This window comes from Sturnus vulgaris, chromosome 6 (assembly GCF_052056855.1).
Source record: "Sturnus vulgaris isolate bStuVul1 chromosome 6, bStuVul1.hap1, whole genome shotgun sequence".
Lineage (NCBI taxonomy): Eukaryota > Metazoa > Chordata > Aves > Passeriformes > Sturnidae > Sturnus > Sturnus vulgaris.
The window spans coordinates 15,458,714-15,473,821 of NC_142248.1; the positions used below are offsets into that span (position 1 = coordinate 15,458,714).

The 15,108-nt window shown below is 42.3% G+C and overlaps 1 protein-coding gene across 1 annotated transcript in view; it reads left to right on the forward strand.

Moving 5' to 3' along the window:
• Positions 1-15,108, forward strand: part of ARG2 (arginase 2) — a 19,638-nt gene continuing 4,530 nt past the window's right edge. Inside the window, exons 1-4 of the mRNA XM_014869439.2 lie at positions 1-262; positions 385-457; positions 12,338-12,515; positions 13,328-13,487. Of these exons, the coding sequence (XP_014724925.1) occupies positions 146-262; positions 385-457; positions 12,338-12,515; positions 13,328-13,487 (528 nt within the window). The 5' untranslated portion in view covers positions 1-145. The remainder of the gene's footprint in view (positions 263-384; positions 458-12,337; positions 12,516-13,327; positions 13,488-15,108) is intronic.

Here is a 15,108-nt window from a genome sequence, read left to right on the forward strand (position 1 = left end):
AGGGGGGGCGGGACACACCTCCGTGCGCGCGCGCTGCCGTTGGCCGGGCGGCGGGGGCGCGGGGGGCGGGCCCGCGGCGCGCGGGGGCGGCGCGCAGCGCTGAAGAGAGCGGGGCGCGGGCGGCGCGAGGCAGCATCGCCCCGCCATGGCCCTGCGCCGGACCCTCGCCCGCCTGCTCCGCGCCCAGCCCGACGCCGCGCTCCCGCTGCGCCGCCGGACGCACTCCGTGGCGCTGGTGGGGGCCCCGCTCTCCAGGGGCCAGGTGGGCATCGCGGGGGGCGCCGGGTGCCGCGGTCGCCCGGCTTCCCCTCCCCGGCGGGGCTCGCGTAGCCGCTGTCTGCGGGCAGCGCTGTCTGACGCGTTCCCTCTCTCTTTGTCTCGCAGAAACGGCGGGGAGTGGACCACGGCCCCGCTACCCTCCGCTCCGCGGGGCTGGTGGAGCGGCTGACCGGGCTCGGTGAGCACAGCACGGCGCGGCGGGCGGGGCGGGGGTGACGGCGGGGGCTGCGGGGTGCCCGCATCGCCCCCCGCCCCTCACGGGGCAGCGTGACTCAGCCGCTCTCCGGCTGCGGGCGGGGGGAGACGGCTCCTGCCTCCGCGACTCGCGGAACGCACCGTGCCCCGGCGCCGGCGATGCCCGCAGCCTTGCGGCGGTGTCGGGAAGCAGAGGCTTGCCGCATTCCGCACCGGGAGGAGCCGTACCCTGCGGGGGTCCCGAAACAAAGAGCGCCGGTGGTCCCGGCTCCCCGGCCGCGATGCGCTCCGGCTGCCCAGAACAGCGGGGGACACGGCGAGCGCTGCATCGGCACATGGAGCGTGTGCTGCTCCCGTGCCGACTCCGGCAGAGCCGGGGCGGCGAGAGGCCGTCTGCATCGCTGTGTGCGCTCAGCGCATCCAAACCGTGAAGTAACTGTGATCCTCGGGTTACCACATAGTGCGGGCTTTGCCTTTTTTTTTCCCCCCTTCTGTGTTCGTTACTAGTTTGTTCCTAAAAGATTCGTATGCTTCGAGGTGATGAAATTCAGAATTTTCTGGAGAAGTCCTCAGTTTTATGTATGAGGTCTTTTCTGATGTCTTTGAAAACGCTTGCAAATACCACCCTGTGAATGGGCTGTTTCTGGTCTTTTTGTGCAAGCAAACTCGTGCACTTAATTGTGATTCAGCTTCTCACATCTATTACTTCTACAAGCTGAGACCTGTAGAAAGCTGTACTACAGTTATTAGAAACAGGACACGAGGGATAGAAACTTGTAAAGCTGAATTGTGTCTTGGAAAATCTTTAATATAAAAAGTGTTACTGAAAACAGTGTGATGGGATGGATTGCAGGGCTTGGCCACAGAAAGAGCCAATATCTGCTCCCTGGGTGGTTAGTGTCAGTGGAGTTTAGATGCTTGCAGAGATAATTGCCTAATAACCCTCTAGCAATTTTATTCTGAATTGTAAGAACTCTTCAAAACAGAAGCAATTGTTCTTTGCAGTGCTGTAGGCTTATCCTGCATATCTTATGATTCACAAGCTGAAAAGTCCCAGCTGGCAGCCAAATGAATAGTTATTCTTTTCCTCTCTTGTTTTGTGCAAAGTACAGACACTTGCCATCCTTGGCAGTACTTGAATTCTAGTGAACATGATCTATAATCTCAGTAAATGTGGACGAGGGCATCTAAAAGAGGTTCTTTGTACTAGAATAGTTACTGAGCCTAAAGTTTATTTGAAACTTAACAAATGACTAGGTTTGAAAGGGGGATGTTCTTCTAAATAAAACTGTGAGCAGCAGATTATTTTGTATCAATAACAGAATTTTATACTGGAAGGCTTGGGGTTCTCTTTCAAGTGGTTTAGAGCTAATGTTTTCCACTTTGTAAGAATTCTTTGAGGAAAACCCCAAACCCACAAAACCCAACAAAATTAAAAACTGGAAGAAAAGGCCTTCTCATTTGCCTTGACACAAGTTTATTTCAATAGGAGCTTGTAGAAAGAAAGGGAAATTCAAGCCCTTTCTGGATTCCAGTATCAAAATGTTATGAGGATAGAAAGGAAGCAAGCTAAACTAAATTTAAAAAATACTTTCCCTGCTTAGTTTCTTATAGGTTGTTTACTCATTAATCAGTAATGCACAAGGAGATATTTTCTTGCTGCTCCGTTACAATTTTTAGAGGCTCTGGGATTTCTTCCTTCTGCAGTTGCATGTTCCTCCACTGGGGTGGGGTTGGTTTGTTTTTTAAGGTGGTGTTGATGTCTATTGCTGCTTAAATCTCTGCAGCCCTTTTAAGCACAGGTTCTGCTGTGAGGGCCCATCCTGAAATGCTGACAGTCACCAGCATCCACAGAGCAGTGATTTACAGTGCAAAGACAATTTGCTTGAGGGGAGGGTGGTAGATAGAGGAGAGTGCTGCCATGTAGCCTTTTGTACTGTACGCATTTGTTGTTCATGGAAACTTAACAAATGATTGTTTTTGTGTGGGCTGCTTATTTTTCTTCCCTAGGATGCCAGGATAGCTTTGGCTGCAGTACTGTTGTAATAGTGCCATTACTTGGAGTCCTGTGGTATGCTGGCAGTAAAACTTTAGCTGCTTTCTTTGTCTTTCTAACGCTATGAACTTTCTGCTCATACTTTTAAGAAGGCCACAGTATGACTGGAGTGACAGTATAATTATTACTTTGGTTATTCTATTTATCTGTTTTATTATAAGAGTTAATAATTTTCACGGATTCTTGATTGTTTTACAGGAACTGACAGATTATATTGCAGCAGACCAGGTTTCTCCTTTAAAAAGAAATAACATTTGTCTAAGATAAAGGGCTTCTTCATCTGTGTTAGCTAGTTCTGAAGCATTTATGACCACAGGGCCTGTGTATTTGACACTGTCTAGCCTCTGTTCCAAGTAGCCTCTCTAGGCATCACATATGGAAAGTGTTTGTTGCATGCCCTCATTCCATGCTTGGATATGAAAGCATGCTATAAACTTGATTTTCCTTGTCATTACAACTTTGAAACAAGGCATGAAATGTGGAATGATGCTTCCCAGTACAAGAGTGAGGCTGGATTCTGGGCCATCTAAAGAAGTACAGATGGGGGAAAGAGGCAGTATTCCTCTGCATTAACAGTAACTCTGAAAATTGCCCTCACAGTCTTTCAAGTGGAAGAGATTTCTGGTGATCAGATTCTTCTGTTTGCCTGAAATTTTAAAGTTTATTTACTTAAAGTTTTGATTTATTAGTCTTCCATTTGTAATTCAAGTTCAACTCGACCTGTATAAAATAAAGGTGCTCTGGAGGGACCTCTAAAAGGTAGAATTTGGGTAGTAATATGCATATACTATGTTTGTTTGTTATTTTGAATGTAAAGCAGCCACTTGGCTCTACAAATGTTTGTCTGCCTTTTTTTATAACTTCTGTTGATAGTGCTCAGAGTGAGAACACTAAACTTTTGTTTCCACTTTTTGCATTGTTTTGTACTTTGCTTTCACTAGTGTATTTGGGGGGAGAATTTATTGTTCCTTTGACCCTATCCTAATTTCTGTTCTTTCATAGTCCTATTGCAATGTTCTGAGCTGCTATTCCAATTTCTATTTTTGGGGGGGGGGATCCCTCCCTTGAAAGATTGTGACCATACCTACATGGTATAGTAACTTCTTGGCTGCCTTAAGTAATGACTGCCTGTGAACTGCTTGTTTATGCTTAGGCTGAAATCCGAGGAGGGAGCACAGAGGCAGATGTTGTTGCTAGTCTGTACTAGACTGTCAGAGATGACTCTGAAGCACCAATATGACTTTTATCCCCTTGTTAGAAGCACAGAGAACACTGTTGTTACCTGTTGGTAGTAGCTCAAGATGTACTCAGGAAGAGTTACTGTAGCCAGAGTCCATCTCCAAAGTCAAAAGCAGGGGTTGTGCAAGTCTAGCAGGAGTAAATTAAAATATAACTTACTCTGTCTGGGGGGATTTTTATGCACCTTGGCAATGTTTGTCTTTTGGCTTTGCTTCTTCTCCTAAGGGAAACTAAAATATTATCACCTTAAAGGGCATCTTGCCATCTTGTGGAAACAGAGACCCACAACTCCTTGGCATGGGGGAGAAAAGGGTGCAAAGCATGTAGGGCTGTGTATTTCTTTAACAGTAAACAGAAGTGGGTGCAATATGTAGAGCCTTTTGCACTTTTGTTGGCTAGGAGTGGGTAAGATAGGTGGCAGATGCATAAGCTACTTAAGGTGCAAAGTATGAAGTTTTTTAAAATGAGAATTTTTTGAGCTTTTCCTATTTGCTGCAGATCAGGCAGAGAATCTGATCAAACTTCAATCCAGAGTTTTGCCTAGTCCTCTTACTTGAGGAGAGAAAGGCCTTACTCAGTTTTATAATTAATAGATAGCTACCGTGTCTTACTGTAGCCTTTGAGATGACTTGGAGCATCTGTGCTGCTGCTGGCATGGGAATGACTTTAGTGTAAGATTGCTTCCCAGGTATTCATTCTTGTATGTTGACTGTTGAATTAAATTTTTTTGGTCTTTATTTAGAACTGCATGCAGCTGGGCTGCTGAGCTTAGACTTGGATTTGGGTTACTGTAGAATTGACTAGCAAAGTTTGGATCTGAGTTGCTGGCTTGGTAGATTGTGTAAGCCACATGTCTTTGCAATTCACCACAGAGTGGAACTATACTTCTCAGAGAGAATGAGCACCATTCTTCTGTTTGACTGGAAAGAAGTTCTTCAGTAATAGGTTTCATGAGGTCAGTGTAGTGACTCAGAAAGGAGTAACCTCTAAAAGAGGCGTGGAGCTGTTAATCCCCGTGTCTCTGGAGTTGTGCTACTGCTTCGCCCAAAATCATTGGACTCCTATTGACATCTGCTGCCAGAAATAGCAGTGCTACTTTGCTTCTTCACCAGGATAGCTCATATGGTTAGTATCACTCTTAATAAATCATGAGGTAGCTACAGCTACATATTTCTTCTTTATCCACCTAAATCTTCTTCAGTAAACAGTTTAGAAGGAAGATAAACAGTTTTTTAGTTATGCACCAATTATGCTTATATAAGTATAGGTGCTGACATTCAGCAGATTTGGACTGGCAAGAGTTACAGCTGCATTGTTGGGGAAATAATGTTCATCAGTCCATCCAGTAAATGTGTTTAAAGAGTTGCCTGTATCCCTGAAGAATTTGATAAACTATACTATTCTGCTTGCCCTGTATTTAAACCAATATTGGTTTTGCATGTTAGAAACAACATTTGTGAGGAATGGATTCTTGGATTAGATTCTAGCTTTGTTTTGCACTAGCTTTTACCTCAGTTGCTTCTCTTTAAAACTCAGTATTTTAAACTTGTAAAGACATTAGTAGAGCCAGCCAAATATCTCTAATCTCTAGAATTCCAATAAAGTCTAAATTTATTGTATAGATAACATCAGAATCTGGCTTTTTTTGAGTTATGTTTTCTGCTGTTGATGAAGTGGGAGACAGGCAAAATTCTAAATAACTGCTGGCATTTAAGCATCATGTTGTTTAGTTAATCTCTGCATTGTTGAGGTAAGAAATGCTACTGTTGATGTCTTTTTATTTTTGACCACATCTGGTGCTGAGCATTCATTTGCTAAGAACATTCTCAGGAACAAAAATCAGTTTGGATATAGCAAAAAGAGGTCAGACTAACACCTAATTATTCCTCTCTACAAAGCAGAAATAGGAATGCATTTTTTTTATCCAGGAACACCCTCCCCACTCTTTTCCCCTGAAACGGAATGGATAAATGGCAGTCCTCCTCTCTTTCCTTTCCCTTAGACATAAGCATGCCCGAACACTTCTGTTTAATAATATCAGTACAACATACTTATGTAGTACTGCAACTTATTTCTGGAACTAGATTTAATTACCTCTTTTTATTTATACAGAGATAAAGATCCATGAGACTCTGCTATTCTTGTTTACCTCTCAAATGTGGATTAGCCATGATTGGTTTCCTTCAAAGACCAGTGGTTTGTCAAAAATCAAAGCACAGCCAAAGGGACTGATTGTAACTGGAATTTGCAGTGAGTCTTTGAAATTATGCCAGTTGTCAGAATGCATCAAGGGCAGGTGCTGCTCCACTCTGTGAGGGAAGGGAGCCAGGAACTGGCTGTGATGACCTGGCAGGCAGAAGGAGCCCTGCTGGGGTTTTGGAGGAGAGCTGTTTTTAGGTTGCTTCTTCCCAACATTGGCTGTTTGGCCTTGAGCAGGGGAGGATAAGCTCCCCTGGGGGAGTGTGCTCTGCTGTGCACAACTCTGCTCAGCAGATGTGGTTTATCCTTTTGAATGTTGTACCTTCAGTATTTGCATGATTACAAGTAGCCTTGGAAGTCAGGAGAAAAATGCCAAGACTGAAAATAGAGTCAGAGCAGTCCTTGCAGTCACTTGGTTCTGATATTCTCTTCCCTTCCCCATGCTGATGGAATACACAGTCTGCTTTGGAATGAAAAGCTTTGTGTCAGCCATCAATTTGATGTTTGTTTTTCCCTCTCCCGTTTGGCTGGTGCGTACTCGAGGTTGCACTCTGTGAAATTGGCTTTAAAATAATCTTTGTGAATTTGAGGTAAATGTCACTTGGTGCTTTAACTGTAATTGTTCTATGTGTCAATTTAGTTTAAATACCTTTAAAAATAATATTTAAAAATAAAGCTATGCTGGTAAAGATCATGCTGAATTGATTATTTCTTCTAATCTTTAAATAAGTGGAGACTAGAGTCAAGTCAATGAACAGAGCTCTTGGGGATTTTGTACTTTTTTTTTATTTATATGGAGGAGTGGTTTTGGATGAAAGGTGAAAATTTCTGTTATAACACCACCTGCTGAAAAGCAGAGAATGAAACACTGAAGTTAAATACAAAAATAACCCCCCAAACAACCCACAGACCAACAACCCAAGATTTTTCATTTGTATATGAAGAAGTATCAGATCAGATGTTAGTCTCTCCCTGTTGGCTAAGAGGGAGGAAGAGAATTTCAGTCATCTGATATATTCCGCTCTCCCTTCCTCTCAAGTGTCACCTGCCTGGGTTAACGTAATAACTGGTTAATGTAATAACTGCTTACTTCTGTAACAATCCAAAGCACAAGGTGCTTGTCGTTGAGGAAGGCTCTTTTGGCATTGTGGTCCTCATGGCTCTAAGCGCCCCATTGTGCCCTTGTTATCAGGAACTGTGTCTGAGTTAAGCTTATTTGAAGGGAATTAGAACGTGTGCAGGGTTTGTTGGAGGTGTGGCAGACGCAATAGCTACACCCTTCTCTCTGATGCAAGCCACAGTGCAAATGTTTCCCAACACCTCAGACTGACGTTTTTGAACTCCTCTTAAGGTCAACTGCACTGAATTTCATAAGAGATTAAAGTTATAAGCAGTGTTCAAAGGGAAATGAGGTGGCTGCTCGATTTGGGGTTGGAAAAATATTTTTTGGCTCACTTTATGCAAGGGACATCTTGACTACAGACTTGGGGGAGCAGTTGGAATTGGGTTTGCTTGTTGCTTTTGTAGGAGATGAAGCATTTTAAAAATGTACAGCTATAGAAACTTTGTCTTAAGCCAGACCTTTCAAAATTTCAAAAAAAGGATGGGAATTGCTCAGACAAGAACTTGCCTTTTAGGAAGTGAAATTTTAGAACTGACAGGAATCTATTGAGCCATCAACTACGTATCCAGTAGATTTCTTCCAGTAGATACCTATTCAGTTTAAAGAGAAGTAGATGCTGTGTAATGAACTTCCTAGCAAGAGGGTTATGATTAAATTAGGCTTCTGAAGTCTGTCTCTTGCAATGGATACCTTGCTAGCCTAATTTCCTATTCATGTAAAATGCAAGTATGCACTTCATTAGTGTAGTTGTAGCACACACACACATCCTGGATAATTCTGAAGGGTTAAAACTGCCTTAAAAAAAAAAAAGTTTCAGAATGCACTGGTCATAATGAATTGAATCATTTGTTTGCTGTTGTGTAACATTTTGACAGTATCTCTGAGAAAGAATTGCAAAGTCCCCACCATAAACCAATGGGCTGGTACTGAAAAGAAGGATGATAACTTGGTTTCATTCATGGGAAGTAAAATGTTAAATTTTCCTATTAACATTGTTCATAACAATCATTGCATCTCAAAAAACCTTTCTGTGTTTGTGGTGATTTAGTATGTGATGCTATAATCTGAAAAAACAGTTTGCAGGAGTGATGCTTTCATGTGAGCAGCTTTATATAACAAAATATGAAAGAAGGTCTAGTAACTTTGGGAAGTTCCATTCAGAAGAGGATTTACTTTCCCCATTAATTAGGTGTTTGTTTCTTGTTTTTTTTTCTTAATAAATGCCCAGTGTAAACTGGCAGTCTTGGGAGATCAGTTCTATCCCATGTTCCTTGTGCTTTTTTTCCAATTCCCATTTGCTGCCTCCCAAAGCTGTTATATTTATTATGCAGGTTGAATGCCTGTGTGATCTTTCCCTAACCTGTTCCGGTCAAAAGAAAGCAACCTGGGAATGATTTACTGTGCAAACTATTTCAAGCTAATTTATTAATTTTTTTGGCTGAAATGTGCTCCCAGGCACCTCTGATGCCAGAGGGGGGGCATTGAACCACTGGGGATTGCACTCCTGAGCTGCAGATGCTGCCTTTCCATGCTGCTCGTTCATTCTGACAGGACTGTTGTGCATATGCACGTGTTAGTTATGTAACTATACCGTGTGTTTGTACTCACATTGCTACCTTTGTCTCCCTTGTATCTCTTTAAAGCTTGTGTAATAGAAATAGATTATTCAGGCTTGCTTTTTTGTTTTCCTCACTTCAAAAAGGGATCTCTGCTTGAGCCAGAGTGTTGGTGGAGCTGACTTGTATGTATTTGGTTGTTATAAAGTTCTTGCACTGTTAATAATTGACTCATGAATCAAATAGAATATATTTTTCATTTGAAAGTAATTTGTTAGGGCTTGAACATGTGAACAGAAGACTTTTAATTACATTTCATTTCATACTCTTCAGTTACTAGCAAAATGTCGTGCTGTATGGTACTTACAGTGTGTTCCTATTTAAAAGAATTTTAACCCTGGCTAGACCTGATCTGCTTCACTGACAAATAGTGTGGATGCTGTGAATGTAAAGAAGCTGGCTTTCCTGTCTGCCCACAGCGTTTTTTACCTTTCAGAACTTGAATCTACTGCCTTTTAAAAGGTTCCATATATTCTTCATGTTATCTTTAGGTGTTGATTTAAAAAGCTGTTTTGTTTATAAGTATTAGTATCTATATAAATAGAGCGTCCCAGCTACCAAAGAAAATAAGTGCTTGATGAGGTAGATTATAAAATCTTTCACTAATTGCCAAATAACAGCAAAATCCCCCAGATTGCACAGCCCTACAGCATGTCTATCTGTTGACCAATTTCTGTGCACAAATAATGCAGTTGAGAGAGGTTTGATTTAAGAAATAAACTTAAATCTATGTGCAAGCAGGCAGATGAAATGGAAAACAATTCAGGTCTTTAAGTTTTAGACGAATAGCTGAGATTCTAAATAAAAGTTATGTCAAATCATTAAAGTAGATATTGATGTATTAAACTGATTTTCTTTGTTCAGTACCATTAAGACAAATGTGCATGTTTATTTCATCTCTAATATCTGGGCATTTGAAAAACTGTGTGCACACATGCACATACACTTCCCACACTTTGGGATACATGGCATATCTTAAGTACTGTGAATCTTTCTCTGTGCACTATCTATTCACTAAGCTTTCCCTTTGCCCTAAGGTCATTTAATCCCAGTTTTCAAAACACTAGACACCATTAAAAGAAATAATAGTAAGAGAAGATATTAATGTTTGAGTATTGGATTAGCATGTACTTCTGAGATTAAATGTATCTTAATCAGATGGCCTTTGGATAGTTGGCTGAAAACATTCCTTATCACCCTGGGAAACCTGAGCTGTCCTCTGCAAGCACATAAAAACAGCAGGCCTGGAGACAAGGGATGCACAAAGCTGAGAAAAGAAACTGCTACAAGGTTCACAAACCCTATCTAAACTTCAGAAGATAGTAACAAAAACAGAAGGCATCTATTGTCTTTAACAGACATTAGACTTTTCTATAAAAATAGAGGGAATTGAGTTCACGTGTTCAGGAAGTGGAGAAGAATGCAGAATTCTTGACCACAAAATGTTAAGCTGTATAAAGCTGATGATCCTAAGAAACAAATATTTTTTTTTTTTATTCAGAAGCTGAAACAAGTCTTTTTGCCCTACAATGAGAATGTGGAAGTGGGCAGGGTAAAGCAGAAATTACTAAGCACTTGCTACTTCTCTAAACAGACTTGCTCAAATCTGTCATGTGTGGCCTGCCTTGAGCACAACCTGGAGAATTTTAATTGATTCCTTGAAGTACAAGGAATGATGGCATGATTGGATCTTTGTTTTATACTGGTCTGAAGGTGGAGCTTTGTGATAGAATTAAAGGAAGTTGCTTTTCATCCTTTAATGGGTAAAAATACTGCCATGTGCTCGTATGTCCTGTAGGAGAGAACAAAAGCAAAGTTGTAGTCTTCCATTACACCGTGATGTCTTGTCCTGCAATGTGTAACTCACTGCATTTGGCTCCCAGCTGCAGATTTACTTCACACAGATGTCAGAGATATTAGATCAAAGGCATTTTTCCCTTGTACAAGAGTATCTCCAAAAGACCTTGATACCCATCGAAGTCTTACTTCCAAAACTTGTCTCCCAGGCATGCTGAAGTACTTTCATCAAACTCTGAAATACTGAAATGTGTAGCCATGTGCATATGTAGTGTAGGATAAGTTGCCTTTGCAGGATGACACAAATAAAAAAAACCTTTAACATTTACTGAACATCTTAGAACTCACAACTTTTTTCTGCTTCTGCACAGCAACAGAATAAACAGAGGGTAGAAAAGGTAGTGGTCACAGAGATCAGTTAGCACATTCAAATTGAATGGTCTCAAAATTCCAGAGCCTTCATCCTGTTGCTTAATTAGGTCTTGTCTAGTGGAGGGAAAAAAAAGCAGTTGGGTACCCATGTTGCCTTCTGAAAAGCAGGGAGTGGTATGTCATGGTCCTCCTTACTGCTTGAATTACTGTCACTGCAGAGAATATGTTTTCTGAGTTGCTAAGACATCTATTCAATCCTTTGTTGAGCAGCTGTGCTCAGCTGACATGTTCGTTTGCAAATACCCCAACATCTGCCCACCTATGTCCCTGCTATAAAATGTATGCTGCCTATTTCCCAGCACCAAACCTGCACAAGTGACTCAATAACTTTCCTCCATTCATTTCAGCAAAAACTCCCTTTAAAAATATAAAGAAGTAATGTAGTTTTCAACTATGCTTTTGTGCAATATCTATCCAGCAAATTCACAGAGCCAGTTTCCTAGACATTAGACTAATGGCTTACTGGAAATTAAGCAGGAACCCAGAGCCCCAAGTAGGCTGTTTCTTCATGTTGACTTGCCTTAAGTTTTCAAATTGTCCCATTAATCATAGGATGGCTAAAGGCAAAATGTCAAGCCCTGGCCTGGATGCTTTGAGCTGCAAACAGACACTGATTCTGAGGAGCAAGGGGACAGGCATGACTGGTATTCAGGGTGGTCTTATTAAGCCACTGTTGCTGTAGCTGTAAATACCTTGGGGCCTTTACTGCCCTCATCAGAACCTGCAGTGAGAGGCCTGTCTCAACTAAAGAGTCTCTGAGAGGAAAGGCTGAGTTTTACACCCAGAATGTTCTCAGGTTTAACAGCCAATCAAGTTGCAACTGGCAATGAAAGGATCTCAAAGTTTTGGGATCAAAGTCCCAGAATTAAAATGCTTTCTAGAATTATTTTGTGTTGAGAAAATGGACAGGTTCTCCTAACAAAGCACTAGTGAATCCTCCATGGAGTTGCCTGGAAGTACTGTAACAAAATTATATTATTTGTTACTTAGCACTTTAGTGCCTGGATTTTTGGGGACTTTGAAAATGTAAAATAACTGTAGCTATAGTTAGTGAAAAGTGTTCTTGGTACCTTTGAGCAATTGAGCTTATTTGAGGTTGTATACAATCTGTCTAAATGGGAAGGGAGATAGCAATGCAGACTATAATTTTTCATGTCAGAATTTATCATAATTTTTTAAAAATACAAACTTTTTATAAGTGGCTTTTTATGAGTGGCATAGCTCATTGCTAAATTAAAGCTGTCTTGAGCTTAGGCTGATAATGTCTTAAACTTCCTAATTTGTAATGCTGTGCATTTGCATCCCATGCAAATAGTCAAATACGTGCCCAAGAAATTTTGAGCATTTCCCTGGGAAGGTATTTAAATAAATCACTTTCTCTTTTTGTTGCTGTGTTCCCAGGATGCCAAGTGCACGACTTTGGAGATTTGAATTTCACTCAAGTTCCCAACGATGAGCTGTACAATAACCTGATTTTATATCCGCGGTCGGTGGGCTTGGCCAGCCAGATGCTGGCTGATGCAGTGAGCAGAGCAGTAGCTGCTGGACACAGATGTGTCACTTTAGGAGGTGATCACAGGTGAGCTGACCTAAAAACAATTCATTCATGCTGCATGTTGACACTTGGAGTGCAAGAATTTAATTTAAAAATCAAGGGGACTGAAGGAACAACTCAGGGGTTATTTCTTGGCAATACCTTAGGGACAGGCTTTTAGGGTGGAACACAGAAGGCAGCTACAAAAACCTGACCTTCTCAGACAGTACTGCTTACTTCCAGACTGCTCTGTGATGAGTTGTATAGACACACAACTGAGGTTTTTCTCTTTGGGAAAGTGTCTCATCAGGTTCCTTCAGAGGAACTGCTCAATTTCTTTATTGCTGAATGTTTAGTGATGTGTCTCTTTTGCCCATCACCTCTTAGAATAAGTTTGTAAAACCTACACATAGATAATTTTGCAATATATCTTACAACGTGAATCTTTTTTGTCTTTTTCACTAACTTTTGGTCTGAGAATTGTTTGAAGATGGTAAGGCATGCAAGAAGGAATTGTGGGGAAAGGTGTCATGACTAGAATAAAAAAAAGGCTAGATGTTCTGGAGCATTTGAATCTAGAGCAGGTGAAGATGAAGTGTGTGGGAAGGGTGACAGCAGAGACAGCAGGGAGCTCTGGCTTGTCTGTGACTGTAGCCCTGTAGAGTTACTTGGCCTCCTGGAATCATGGCAGCAGCATGCCATGCATTTGTATGGGATGCTCCCTTTATTGTCACAGATATCTGATGTGTAGAAATGTAACAGCATGGCTGACTGAAACTGAGGGACTTCCCATAGTCCTTGTAGTTGTTCTGAAGGAGAAAAGGTGACTAATGACTTTGTTACTTTGTTACTTGCAGCTTGGCACTTGGTTCTGTCAGCGGCCATGCACGGCAGTGCCCACACCTCGGAGTGATCTGGGTGGATGCACATGCTGATATCAACACGCCTCTCACAACTCAGTCTGGAAGCCTCCATGGACAACCCCTTTCATTTCTCCTGAGGGAGCTTCGAGATAAAGTGAGTATCCTGATTGCAGTTATCCTACATGGCAACCTCAGAGCATTGCACCATTGCTGATGTGAGGTCCTTTTTTACCTGCTGCAAATGCAGATCTTTTCTGCCAGGGTACAAGATAAAATATGTGGTACTGTGTGTGTACACGTGCACATACAGGCACACTTACAAACAAGTGCTACAAACACATGTAAACACAGACACTTAGAACCACGAATGACAAGAAGCTTTTCTGTGTGTTTGCACCCACATGGGCTGCACAGTGAGCAGCTGGCTGTGGTGCTGCTCCTGTGTCATGAGCTGGGCTGTGGCCGAGGCTGGACAATGGCAGCACTGCTACCAACTGAGCAGGAACCTCCCCCGAGCCCAGCCTGTGAGAGCTGAGCTGAGCTCACCTCCAGCAACAGCTGGTTCTTGCATACCTTGCACGCTGCTTCTGCTTAGTTTGGCTCTTCCATGTTTTGACAACCTTGGAGCCTGACAGGGACTATTCCTGTATGATCTCTCCTAACTGGCTCCTCTGGCATTGGCTCCATTGTAAATATTACACATCAGAACAGCTGTAACTGCTTGCAGTGAGCTTTTAAAGAGAGAGCCTTTTTCTTGGAAAGAGGTCAAATTATCAAAAAGAGCTAGGGCACATGGAATGTTCATGGCCTGTTTTTTTGCTGCTCTCAAGATGCTGAACAGTAGGTTGACCTGAGGCCTACGTACTCTGCCTGGCTTAGCTGTGGGCTGTGTCACCCTGTACAGGGGACTGCAGCACCTGTGCAGTGAACAGCAGTAGGAACTCTGATACAACAATCCTACTTCTGCTGAAGCTCAGGCCTGGAGAGTGAGGGCAGGATCAGCAACTGCATCTTGAGAATGGATGCTGGTGCTGCAGAAAACCTGACTGTTTAATTTTGGCATTCTGCATTGCTAGTTATTACTGCTAAATTTCTAGTTTCTCTCTGATGCATTTGGAGTGCTGTGTTGCTGGAGGTATGCCCTTCCCAAGCAAGAACAAGCATGTTTAAATCTGTATGGCTACTGAAGATACCACTGCATCAGTTCCTGTTCAGCATGGCTAATCTGCAGTCTTCTGGTAAAGCTATTCTGCTTTTTCTCCTGCAAATTCTTCTGAATTATTTCCATGTCAATAGAATAATTTGGCGGTTTTACATACTTTATCTAATCCCTACAATTCCCAAAGTAATGCAAAAACTAAAGCTCTGTGTCAGCTGAGGAAGGAGGAGATATTGTTCTGCTGGGTTCCAGTTCTTGAGCAGCATAGAAAAGCAGTAATTTTTTACAATTATTGGGTTTTTTGGACATGTTAAAAGAATACCTGTAAGCTTTCTGATGTCAGTGGGGGAGCAGACCTTTCTTGCAAGCAGCAGTAGAAAGATAAAATAAGGCTATGTTTAGTGGCAAGGTACTCAGGGATGGTGCTGGTTACGGGATCTTGTCACAAGCCCACCTCGGCTCCAGCAGTCTGGATGCCTGTGCAGAAGCAGCTCACACAAGGCTTGGCTGTGCAGGTGCACAAACAGGTGTGTGAACCCAATCGTTTTTCATACCCTACTGTATTCCTGTTTAAAGGGGGGAAACCAACACGAGTCCTGCTGGTACCACGAGGCTT